Genomic DNA, 12907 nt, shown 5'->3' on the forward strand with positions numbered 1-12907 from the left:
TCCAAAAGTTTTTACAGTAATTTTTTCATGTGCATATTACCTCATTACAAGTCAGTCAGTCATAATCACAAGCTAAGTCTGCTGGCTTGACTAAAGTTAAGACGGATCCCTAATGACAGGATGATTGAGATCAGGTGGATTATGCTTTGCTCTCGGCTGAGATGAATCATAAGAAGACAAAGTGTTTCTCATGCACAACAACGCCTCACGAATGCAGACCTTTCTCTACAATTTGAGATTGAGTGGACGAGCCTTGAATAGAAAATAAATGATGGAGGTACTGCTTTGCTGCTACCCAACAACACACCACCACATTCGTGATTAGACAGATGAACAAAATGGAAACCAAGCTATTTTTTACAAGTCTCCCCAAGAAGACTTTTAAAGACATTCACTCACTTCTCTCTGCTTCTCTCTCGTTCGTTCGTAGCTCGACGGATCGTTTTTATGAGAACGGCAGAACGGACAGAGAACTCCACAGATCATTACGTGATGCAATGCATTTCGTTCTTATTTGGCCCAACTTGGAAATAAATGGAAACTCTCGAGAGGCAGACAAGAAGAATATGAACAAGAAGAAGAGAGTAAAAGCTCCTTCGAATCAAGGATATGCAGCAGTGCAATGCAGTCTGTACTCCTTAATGCTGATATGCAATATGAATGCCTTTGCTTTTATTCTTCAACCAATACTGACGACGACGACTACTTGAGCACTTATAACATCTTTCATCGTTTCACCCTGGCCTATATCGCATCTCTTTCTACTGCTCTGCTGCTGATGGCTTAATATGTCTCTCTCCTCCCTTGAAGACCTCTCACACTTTTTTCAAAATCTTCTATCTGTGCCTTGCCAAGCAGTTGACTACAGCGCAGACTGGGACACACACACCACAAGTTTTCAGACTTGAGACATTTTATCTCAAAGTGGAAAACACACATGAATCAGAAGCATTAAGATAAATTAGTAAGACAGATACGCGCACTGAATTGTTGAACAAAGTTTTTCCTACATTTGCAATATAAAAGACGCTTCAAGACGAGTCATATACAAATCAACTGTCCACCTCTCTCCAGCACCAGCGCAGCAGCATCAGCCCTAAATAATAATCCATTCAATCACCATACACCACAATTACTTCCCATTACGTTACAGTATTATTTGCTTTACATAGGGATTTGTTAGACTCGTACACACGTACAATTCTTGTATGTACATAAGTTTATGTACATATGTATGTGTACTGCTCATTGAACTGGTTTCATTCGTATTAACAAATGTTAAGGAATCTGGATAAAACAGAAGCATTATATTTTTCCACAGCTTAGTTTGACGTCTTAACTCGTTCATGCACATGGGCATCATTACAAACACAAAATAACAAGTTCGTTGTTTGTCAGCCTTAGAAATATTCTTCTTGGCTTCTCTTTCACAATAAAATTCCGAGATTTTGCAGAACAACGAAAAGTGAACACAAAGTACAGTGGTGAAAGTTAAAAAAATACACACAACTTGTGCATTCTTGTTAGTGGCCAGAATTCCCAATAAAAAAGAATGTGATACATGCGAACTACAATTTCGATCACTAAGAATCTCCATTTGTTGGCTCCTCGGACGAAAGAAACTTTCACCGTTTATATTTTTTAGACTCTTCTTTTAGTCTTGCTTTGGGAACTTTCTGGTTTTCAAAATGATGGCTGCTCCGACTTCAGTGGTCGTCTTGGACCGGGGGAATAACACGACGGTCACTATAAACTTGCATGGTAAAAATGCGCGTTTTTCTACAAAATAAAATAAGAACATGACATCACATTATGATAACTTAATATGTACAGATTAAGTACATATTTATTTGTGTCTCATATTTCTTTAAACTTCAAGGTGCAACCGTTGTTTCATGGAGAGTCAATAACCAGGAACAACTTTTTGTGTCCAAGCAGGCACAATTCGATGGGAAGAAGGCTATACGGGGAGGAATACCTTTCGTCTTCCGTAATTAATTAAATTATTATTCAATTCAATAAATGATAGAATTTTTTCAAAGTACAAACTTGTAAATATGTAATGTAGCACAATTTGGACAATGGAACTATGGACCGCAGCATGGATTTGCTCGGATTATTCGGTGGGTATGTACATGTCGACTAATTCACTTCCAATTAATTAAATCTGCCCATCATTACATTGGTTAACTATTCTTACAGACATTGGAAAAGAGTCCAGACCGATTACCCTCAGGTAATTGAGACAATATAATAATATTACGTAATAATAATACCAATTCGAGCGATTATGCACCCTCAGGGGACGTTGAAGCCGTTTTCTCTCTTATGGACTCGGATTTCACGAGGTCCATGTGGAACTTCCCGTTTAGGCTGACTTATCGGTATGACCTTACCATTTTGAGCATATGTGCATATTTACTATTTGTACTCGGCCTACTTGTTCGTGGATTCCATTCATATTTCTGTGTAGACTAATACTCAGAGAGAAAGAACTACACTTTAACATTTGCGTCTACAACCCCAGGTTAATATTTATTGTATTATTGTATTGACTACTCTGAGATAATGTTAACCCAACGCAATATATGACAAAAGCTTCTTTTTGTTTTACAGCAAAGATCTCACTTTCAGCTTCAACTTACTGCTTCATACTTACTTCAAAGTTCCAGACGTACGCCGTTGTCAAATCACGGGATTACATGGATGCACATTCATTGATAAGGTTATATTTTGTCAATTCAGATTTTCAATCATCATGGAATACGACAATGAAAACCTATTCATTTTTCAGACGAGAGATTCGACCATTTACCAAGAAGGCCGTGATGTGGTCCAAATTTCAGAATGGACAGACCGTATTTATCAGAATACTCCGCAAGGTATGTATACACATACATATAATTTTTCCGTCTTTATCATCATGAGTATTATGGAGTGTATCTGAATGCTCTTGTACTCTAATACTTTCAGAGCATATCATCACAAATGTGGTAAGGTTATAATATTTTTACATTTTAATGTTTTCAATGTTATTTCTTATTTCTTATTTTTTACTTAAAATTAGGTGTCCGGCCGAAAAATGCGTGTTCAGAAATATAACTTCCCTGACACGGTTCTCTGGAATCCTTGGGAAGCTGGTTAGTAAAATTTTTTGCAAGCGACATTTCGTATGGAATGGTAAAGTTACTTAATATACATAATTGAGCCTTAATGTTTCAGGGGCCAAGGAGTTGGCTGACTTTGGGGATGACGAGTACCCAAACATGGTGTGTTTGGAAGCAGGTCACGTTTCTTCCCCTGTGATCCTTTTGCCTGGGACTGCATTTGAAGCGTCACAAATTCTACAAGTAATGTGAGACAAATGAGCAGCCCATGTTATACATAAACAGCTCATCTTTCTTGGTAATGATTTTACCAAAACCGTGATGGCTTGTGCAGTCACTCACTACCAAATTAACCAAATGTTAATTAATTTAGAAAATACACATTTATTCACATTTCTCCAATCTTTCATTAATTCAAACCAGAAGGAATGAGAGAGTTTGCAAAACTAGCTTCGACAGTTAATATAACCAGAATATTATTCAGTAAGAGGCCAGGACTGGGTTTAGATAGGCCTCACAATACATTCATACAGAAAAATACTTGTAATCTTTCCAACCAGACCAATTGCATAGTTTGTCGTTTCGTCGTTTGTGCCCGAGTTGAATTAGTTCTTATGGTTAAAAAACTTCATAGTTCTCATAAATTATACACCCTTCATCATCACCAACGACAAAAATATTCCGAACAAAAATCTTAAAAAACTACACATGAAACTTAATTTTCGTTCACTCCCTTTTCCTTGTAAAGACATAAATAACTAGGTATAAAGGAAATGAATACGGAATGATACGAATTTACATTTACCATAATGTTCCTCTCTATTTGCTACAACATTTGCAAGCTACTTACAACTAAGCTAGTTACTAACAATTAATGAATACAAAACCAATAAGGCATGACAAATAAGAGATTCAAGACATGGGGAATTTTAGAACTACTGGAGTCACAAATAGTATTATTATTATTAAGGCATATTTTCATTACAGTTGATTTAGTTAATTTTTGTATTGCAAATTCTTTCCATGAGTTGATGACTTTTCTAGTTAATTTGTTACCCATACATGCTACACGATTTGTACACCATTAGATACTTATTAAAAGTTGGATGTACATGAATTTAATGAATACGGCAATATTGCTCAGGATAAGTCCTAAAACTATAAAATGCCAACAACCAACCAACCAACCAAGGCCTATATTTAAGAATTAACATTGATGTCCACAAAAAACTCTTCCGTCTCTTCTTCTGTGAATATGTAATTCAAAGAAAGCAATAATAATTACCCGGTAGACGCCAGATTATTATGCAATAGTGCATTAGTAGAACATAGGTAACTACATAATATGTAATTACCTACATACATATTATGTAGGTATTCAGATTTGATATGCATTTTGAAACTAATAAGTGATATACAGCAACTTTAGACATGCAAATTACATACAACAAACAGCAGTTCCTTTTTGAATCAAGATAATCATCAGGTTTATAAATACCATAGGCTCGTTCGTAGTGTTATTTAATACATTTCAGTGTTCGAAAATATGTATAGATGTAGAACCCGATAAAAAATGTTATTATTAAACTATTGTATTGTAGCAATTGTACTATTTCATGTCTTTATGTAAATATTTACAACTGTAAATAAAATGCATACTATATTGATTGTTCTTCTTACACCTGAGTTAAAACATGGTCAATACCTACCTGTACATACATTTATTTGTGCTACAATTTTGAGCATTCTGCTGAATACTGTAATTGCATTTTTATTCATAAATTATTTTTGGGACTAATTAAGAATAGAACGGATCCATATCCGATTTTCAATACTTTCAAGAACAAGATGGAGAGGGGAAAAATTGGAACAACTTTCTCCGAGTGGTGAGTGTCATTGCCCCATCTGCTGGGCTGAAGTTGCAGTGTTGAGCCCAGACCCACGGCATATATTCACGGGCATTTAGAGGCACCGAGGAGAGAGAATCGAAGAGTGAAGGAATCTCTGAAAATTATCATCCTCCTGATTCTCATCCGTTAACCACCACCACCACCGTCAGCAGGAGACGTCCAACTGTCAATCCCCCTCTCTCCGCAAGATAAGCACTAATCGTCAAATCAACACTGAAAAACTAGCTAATTTTGTCGCCAAAGGTTTTTTATCACAATGTTCCTCACCAAGGAGGGAGTAAATAGTACTCGTAGGAAGTTGAGTCAGTTCATTACACACTGCTGCTAAACTTAATGATGTCAGTCAATGTTTGTTTACTCAACACAAACCCACAAAATTGAGCTCTTTAAACTATAACTGTGAGTGAGAAGGGGAGTAATGTGAGAGTGCTGCTAAATACAGCAAAAACTAATTAGTTTGTAGTTTGTGAAGGTGTATGTGGTGAATATAAAACATTAAACAATATTCCGTCCTTTCTGGCTAGCTCTGGCATGACTGCGCCCCAACTTGATACTTTTTAGCGAAAAATTCATTTGCTAATGTCGGTTCGGTGACAACTGATTACAACTGAAATTATGAGTAAGTGTTCTCATGGGTGTGACATTAATTAATCTAGAGTTTAACGAAATCAAAGTCGGATTATTTTTTTAGAGTATATATTTGGAAACTTTTCTGTTGTTTTCGAGTTGATGGTTTAATGAGGCCTTATAAAAGTTAATGAGGAAGCACTTAATGAGTTGGTTTTGGTTTCGTTGTCCAAAGTGTGAAGTGTCGTTTGGCGTCTGTTTTTAGTAGTTTTATTTAATACTTGGTATTTGTACCCATTTGTCATTTTTAATGTATTTTGCATTGCAGGTGTGATGTTTTGATGCTGGATATTACTGGAATTGGCATACATTAAAAACACGTTAAAAACATGCCTCTCCCAATGAGAAGGGTGGAACCTGTGCATGTGTCCAGGGGAACATTGCCAGAACGATTTCGAATTCAAAATGACTTGGAAGCAGTGTCTAATGGAACACTTGCGAATGTCATCGTACAACTGAGCTCGTAATAAAAATTTTCTCGTTTTCCACAAACTTTTGACTCAGAAACTAATGAACAAGAGGAACACTAATTGTTGGATTTTATGTTTACAGATTATCGCATCATGCAGAAGAACTATTTGGAAATTTGATAAGAGTTGAGAGTGAAATTGCAAATCGAGCAAATAATCTTCAAGCAAGAATTGATCGGCTTGGTAAAGAATGAAAATATTTATATATATATATGATTTGTGGTACATTTTAACAAGTCCATATTTTTGGGTATTGCTATCCAGTCCTTCAATGGTTTGTTGGTTGTAAAGTTATTTTGATAAGTAATGCCAATAATGCCAAAATTACTAAAATTAGGAGGATTTCCTTCCGTTAGTTTTTTATTAATAGGACCTATTATATATTTTTCTTGATATCCCAAGCTTAATTAGCGAAATTAAATAATTGTACAAATAATGTACAATCTCATTTGTTTGTTGCTCACTTTTCAGCTGTGAAGGTTGTTCAAATGGACAACAATCAAGATGAACGTAAGAATACACAATACAATTTAAATACAATTTAAATAAGTCACACTTATTTAATAACAATTATAACATTAAACTCTCTTATACCGCAGTTGGCTCAATGCAGGAAGCTCTCAACACCAAGCCGTTTCAAAGCTCAATGTCGTTTGACCAACAAGTTGTGTCAAGATATTCCATGCCAGCCGCAATGCTTAAAACTTACAAAGTTTGCGATCAACCTCCTCCACTTGATAAATTAAACGGTTATAGAGACGGTAAGTTTATATAAAAAAGCATGAATCTATTTGTACACTGGACCAACCATCATATCTTAATGTCTTTACAGATGGAAAAGACGGCTTAAAATTCTACACAGATCCAAGTTATTTCTTTGATCTATGGCGTCAGGTAATTAATACAAAAGCAAATTTAAACCCAAATCTCGGCAATCAATGTATTATTAATGCATTTTTTAACATGACAGGAAATGTTAAAAGATACGGATAAAATTGTGAAAAAGGTATACCTGCATTTTCTAAAAATACAAACCTTTGGGAATTTTTCATATTTGGGTCTATTTTATCTTGAAATATTCTAAATATTTTTATGTTCATCTATCTATCTATTGTGCATTGTTATTACTGTCCTCTTTCTATTCCTTTCTGGTAAAGCATCAATCTATGGAGCTACACGAGGCAAGTCTTTGGTCTTGTGAATACTACATATTCCATCTGCTAATACTTTTTCTTTACAATTTCTTGGCTTATCCTTATATTATGCACTGTGACAAACGATGTTTTTTGCTAATATACTGAACGTTTTGTTGAATATTTAGCCTCACAAGCCAAAACAAGAGGGTGGACAAAAGCACAAAAAGAGGGTTCGACAACCTCCAAATACCAGAGACCGCCATAGACACATTGCCATCGAACAAGGGGAACACATAATGCAAGGTCAAGAATACCATCGTCCTGCACAGGTAATCGTCTCTCAACGAATATTACGCGACTATACTGACTGACTACCAAATAGGTCTTTGTTTGTATTCTTTACAACACTAAACTTGAGAACTTTGTTCTACTCAGGAGGTTACCGAAGTACCCGATGGAGTTATTTATCAGCAGGATCCTAATTCTGCAATACACAATAGACAACCACAGTCAGTCGCACGGTCTGGAAGCATTGAAATCGAAAAAGGCTATTCCGAGTCACAATACGGAAATGGGATGGATACAAATAGTCGTGGAGACTACCGGTTAGTTTTTTGTGCTTTTTTAGAGGTCAGGTTTAAAAACAAGACTTGTATTCAACTATAACAAATCAAAAAAATATTTGCTCATGTTGCTACACGTTGTGACGTTTGCACTTTGTATTAGTTCCTGCCACCACTTAATTATTATAGATTTAATGTCATCATAGCTGCCACAAAAAATGTCCTAAACATTGCTTTTGTGCCACAGGTCAAGCCACCTCCTGCAAAACCAAAGTTCGTCAATGCTGAATAGAAATATTAGTCAAAGCCAATATGATTATGAGTCTTACAACCACCAAGTTCACAATCAGTCCCAGCAACGCTACTACCCGCACGTCACGCCTCCTCCGGCATATTCCGATATGTCAAGTCCAAGTCCAAATGCTTACTCCATTAGTTCGAGATTCTCTAATAGCGGAATTGCTGCCAGCTCAACCCCTCGGAATGGAACGCTGTCCATAAATGTCACACCAAGTTCAAATAGCATGACAAATGGATATGCATTCCGACCTTCACAACCTCCTCCTGCACCTCCTCCTAACTATGTTGGGTATAGACCGTTTTTTGTTTTGTTTTTATTATGCAATATTGCTCCAAAACCACCATTTTGTATGCATTTGTTATGTCCACCAAGAGTTATTTCTCATTATTTATTATGCATTTTGCCAATGCAAGAAAATTTCAATCAATACGCAATGCTTGCTTACAGTTTTGATATATCGTTGGACATAATTTTATTTAATTATTTCCGAAACGTCAGTAGTACATATTATATGTCAACAGTAGTAAACAGTTACTAGTCTAGTAATAAGTCAAAGTTACAAATTAGTTCCCAATTGGTCAACTAAGAAAACAGGTACCATATAATCAGATTTAATAGTAATATCTTCGTCCTTGTATCTGTGTCCACTACAAATGAAATTCATTTTACACAACAAAATGAGAACTTCGTGTTTTTGTAATCGTTGGAAATTATTACATGACTTGACAATTTTTCTAAATTTTAATATTTTTAGAACACCTCCTAATCTAAACTCGCATTCTGCTGGAAGTGTAACTCCAACTCGTTCTGCAACACGTATGATGAGCTCCAGAGACACGCTACCTCCACCCCCTCCACCACCTTCAGATAACGAACACAACCACATAAATGGGCATCATAATGGGTAATTTAAAAAAAATGCACATACTTATCTAAACAATAATGGTTCCAATTTTCTATTATTTAGTTGTATACATTTTTGTTGTAGGATTTCAGTCATGCCCCCACCACCCCCTATGCATGATGATGAACACGAGGATTCGCTTCCTCCACCACCGCCACCTCCAGATGCTTTACATCATCACATGAATAATTCTATTGAAAACCTTGCCCCTTCACCAGATCTAGGTAGTAATTATAACCACGATGAGGAAGAATTGCAAATTATCTTTATGTAGTTAGTAACATCAATTTTGGTTTGTTTTATAAAAAATTTAGCACCCCCACCACCTCCACCATTTCCGATTGGCGAAGCACTGAATATTAACAATTCAGAAAAATGTAATCTTTTAAGCAACGGAGGAATAGGAAAGAAGCCATTGGAAAAGAAAGTTATCCCCGTTCCAGCTTGGGATGGGCGATCAGAATTGCTCAAAGCTATCCGTGACGGTAAACTATTATCGGTTCATAAGCATAAACTTCCCATTGTACGCGTTGTAATATTTTTTTATCAATATCTGTAATTTAGGGATCAATTTGCGTAAAGTGGAGACAAAGAAGGAACCTAACGGTAAAGAAGATAAGTCTGGAGGAACGTACGGAGATGTAGCATCAATATTAGCAAGAAGAGTCGCAGTTGAAATGTCAGACAGTGATTCAGGCTCAGGTGAACGTTATTCCATATTCATTTATTCTGAAAATATCTAATTTAGCAACAACAAAAAAGTCCAAGCATATGTATACAGAATGAAACGAGTGTGATGATCCGTAGTGCTTTTGGCTGGGGTTCCGGTTTATTTTAAAGCTCAGCCATATTATGTATATCACCTATTCACTATTATAGAAAGGGTGTGAAATTTTCAATATGATGAAAAGGTATTCAGGAATCATTCAAAATATTATGCAAGTTCAGGATAGAGTTGCAAGTTGGGCTTTAGGTACATCAGGCTTAGCCTGGCACATACCACTTTCCAACAATATTACGTTGATCAAATATTGCACAACTGGTTTACTAAATAGCTACAATGGTTTATCATACAATCTAATGTAATGGTTTATTGATTCTCAGGTAGTGAATACGATTCAGACCAATGGGATGAAGCTAGTGCCTGATGACGCAACGCTAATGATGCCTAACGAAAAGGGCACTTACGAACGAGTTCCATATGAACAAATAATAATAATAATACTAAAAGGAAAATTGATTTACCTTCCACAAGACTCAATTACTACTCAATTGATAAAAATTTAACGTAATTTCAAATCCCCCATGGATTTGGCTTTGCTAAAAGCATTTTCTCTGGAATTACTGTGTCGTCAGTAGAGTTTTAACAACGTTTATGCCAAATAGTTATTACTCTGAAAATTCAGACTAGAAATTACTAAATCAGCGCTGATATGATGGTAAGCTTATGTACCTAACCATAATATTATAGGAGCACTACTTACTCGTGTTACTATTTACTGAAACAAGAAGATAATAATATTACGTGTTTGTGTTTTGTATGCGACTATGGATAACAAATGAAATACAGTGCTTTGAGTCAGTCATAATAATGGAATGTTGTTCTTTGTTACATAGTTCAACTATTAGTTATTATTTATATGGGATCATACAACATTCATCATATTATTCATACAGGAATACATCACAAACAGATACTTTCATCAGTAAAAGTACAAGCACCCTTAAACAAGACGACTTAATTACAACATTTAAATAACACTGCATGTATAACTAACTATCCTACATACATTGACATACAAATGTTGCCTTAAACCAAAACTAGTTTTGATTATGCAATAGTTTCGTTAACTTTGATATAAATTAACGCTCAAATTCGTATAAAATAACAATGATTGAATCACATCAAATTACTGACGTAACAGAATACTAGTCGCACTCTCCAAATCATTGTTTGATGATCTAAGCGCTTCTATAGCTCGACTCTGTTCAAATCCCATCTCAACTAAAATGCTGACATTTTCTGGAGAGGGTTCACTATTTCCTAAATTTGGCCCTCTTCTTCGGAAGAAGAATCCGGCTAAACCCTCATCCGGCTGATCATCAACCAGTCTTTCTGCGAATCCTTGTCCTCGTGCCTGACGAAAGTCTGGTGTATGATTGTACGCATACTGTTGTTCCCATATGTCTGCTTGTTCTTGGCGTTGCAATTCAACAGTAGCTCCCATTTGACGATACTGCAGACAATACGAAAATACGTGAAAGTATATGTAGGAATTGTAGGATGTATACGTATCATAAATATTGGACTAAATAATGACGAATGGCGATAATGTCTTCGTTACCTTTGGCTCGCTGGATAGAAGGAGCCACCCAAATATTTTATCACATAATTTTCCAACCACCTCAGGAACGACTAGCCACTTTTGCACGTTTAAGAAATTGTATCTGTATAACAGTCCAGCGGCCTAGATAAAACATAATTAAACACGATTATATCGAAATTCGTTACTCAACTATTGTGTTGTGCTACTTACGATGCCACAGATTGATGATAAAGCAGTGGCTGTTGACGTAGACGCAATTTGAAGCCCCAACAGATACGTGATTGTTTTACTAGTAAACGGGATGCCACAAAAATAGGTTGCTGAAATCCTTGGAATGTCGAAAAAGTAGTAGACGTATAGCGGAAATATAAATCCATATCTAATGGAAATTAAAATTAATAGTATAAAATACTGAGAATTACATTCAACATATGTATACAAAATCGAGCCAATAGTCCTTACAGTCCTGGCGTAAGTTGGTTGGAGTATATAGATTGGACATCAAAGAATTTCAGTAGCAAAATTACACAAATTTCCAACATAGTGGCAGTTGTGCACGACCCCAGTAAAAACGAAGAGAACTTTCTGGACCCCATCCTTCTTTCAAATATTCTGTCGAAACACAAGGAAAAATTGTTTATGCATAATTTAAAGCTTTTTTTAATTATAAAAATTCGTAAATACCTAAAATAATAAATAACTAGAGCAGAGCAAATTATGTCTTTGGAGTAGACAAATGTGAGTCGATTGAAAAGGATTCGCCAAGCACTCTTGGTCATGAGTACGGATGGAACTTCACATAATAAATACTGACGAAGATGGGCAAGCATCGGAATATTGATTGCAGTACATGTAAGAAACATGCTTCCTATTAAACCTTTACACACTGGAGCTTTATCTGAAAATTAATGGAAATAATCAAATCACTAATAACATAAAATAATTTTTACCAAGCACAAATATATAACAAGGGACAAACTTACAAAATCCATTCGAACTTTGGTGAAGTATTGTCGACGCCATACTGACACGATAATAGTATTTTTGTACAGAGATCAATCAATGTTTGGCATGTGTATGTTAACAGTTCATAGTTACTCACTGTGAGGTGCACTGATCTCCTATTTTTCAACAAATTCAATCAGTAAAATCAGTAAATTCCATAAATATATAAACATGTATAATTATTTTTAAACTTACAACAACAACAAGCCATCATCCCACGCAAAATCAGCATATCAATAATATTGACAATAAATAAGAATAAAATTTGCAGTTGACAGTTTAAACAGCAGCAATTAAACGAAGGTTGTAGTTTAAAGTACTTGCTAATTAGTTAAAGAGGAGCTATGTAGTAAACTAAGACTACCAATTGTCTAACTAAACAACCAAGTCTAGTCCAAAGAAGAAGACTAGAGTGACGTGAAAAACGGGAACAAGAAGTGCGAAAAATTGTCAAGGTTGTTCCTCCTACTTCGGCGTGAAGAGATGTGTTTTTTAATTGGGAGCAGCACCAGGTGAAATTGGAGCAGCGAGCGAGGGTGCGTAAAAGTGAGAGTCAA

At 35.7% G+C, this 12907-nt stretch overlaps 3 protein-coding genes across 5 annotated transcripts; 2 read left to right on the top strand and 1 right to left on the bottom strand.

The window, feature by feature from the left end:
• Window positions 1-741: 741 nt before the first annotated feature.
• Window positions 742-4788, top strand: LOC110863262 (glucose-6-phosphate 1-epimerase). The gene is made up of 11 exons (XM_022112521.2): window positions 742-1761; window positions 1880-1990; window positions 2069-2127; window positions 2203-2236; window positions 2303-2384; window positions 2474-2527; window positions 2617-2725; window positions 2795-2882; window positions 2974-2993; window positions 3068-3140; window positions 3223-4788. Exons 1-11 carry the CDS (start codon window positions 1689-1691, stop codon window positions 3357-3359), a joined length of 840 nt encoding a protein of 279 aa, XP_021968213.1. The 5' UTR covers window positions 742-1688; the 3' UTR covers window positions 3360-4788.
• A 278-nt stretch (window positions 4789-5066) lies between these two features.
• On the top strand, window positions 5067-10607 carry LOC110852889 (wiskott-Aldrich syndrome protein family member 2). 3 transcript variants are annotated; one of them, XM_035852760.1, is made up of 16 exons: window positions 5068-5636; window positions 5913-6107; window positions 6197-6297; window positions 6586-6624; window positions 6714-6875; window positions 6947-7008; window positions 7085-7120; window positions 7272-7295; window positions 7436-7579; window positions 7686-7855; window positions 8061-8402; window positions 8869-9018; window positions 9103-9242; window positions 9333-9503; window positions 9583-9720; window positions 10123-10607. In XM_035852760.1, exons 2-16 carry the CDS (start codon window positions 5974-5976, stop codon window positions 10164-10166), a joined length of 1857 nt encoding a protein of 618 aa, XP_035708653.1. In that variant the 5' UTR covers window positions 5068-5636; window positions 5913-5973; the 3' UTR covers window positions 10167-10607. The 3 variants fall into 3 exon arrangements, with proteins under 3 accessions (XP_035708665.1, XP_035708653.1, XP_021956734.1); XM_035852772.1 differs by lacking the exon at window positions 8061-8402 and having other exon boundaries at window positions 5067-5636; XM_022101042.2 differs by lacking the exon at window positions 7272-7295.
• A 16-nt stretch (window positions 10608-10623) lies between these two features.
• Window positions 10624-12865, bottom strand: LOC110852900 (ubiquitin-associated domain-containing protein 2). The gene is made up of 7 exons (XM_022101061.2): window positions 12546-12865; window positions 12329-12466; window positions 12030-12243; window positions 11808-11957; window positions 11556-11724; window positions 11364-11486; window positions 10624-11255 (listed from the first exon to the last, which is right to left on the bottom strand). The coding sequence occupies exons 2-7, from the start codon at window positions 12366-12368 to the stop codon at window positions 10929-10931; spliced, it is 1023 nt and encodes a 340-aa protein (XP_021956753.1). The 5' UTR covers window positions 12369-12466; window positions 12546-12865; the 3' UTR covers window positions 10624-10928.
• Window positions 12866-12907: the final 42 nt, after the last annotated feature.

The sequence above is a fragment of the Folsomia candida genome, unplaced genomic scaffold (genome assembly GCF_002217175.1).
Source record: "Folsomia candida strain VU population unplaced genomic scaffold, ASM221717v1 Fcan01_Sc001, whole genome shotgun sequence".
In the NCBI taxonomy this organism is placed as follows: Eukaryota; Metazoa; Arthropoda; class Collembola; order Entomobryomorpha; family Isotomidae; genus Folsomia; species Folsomia candida.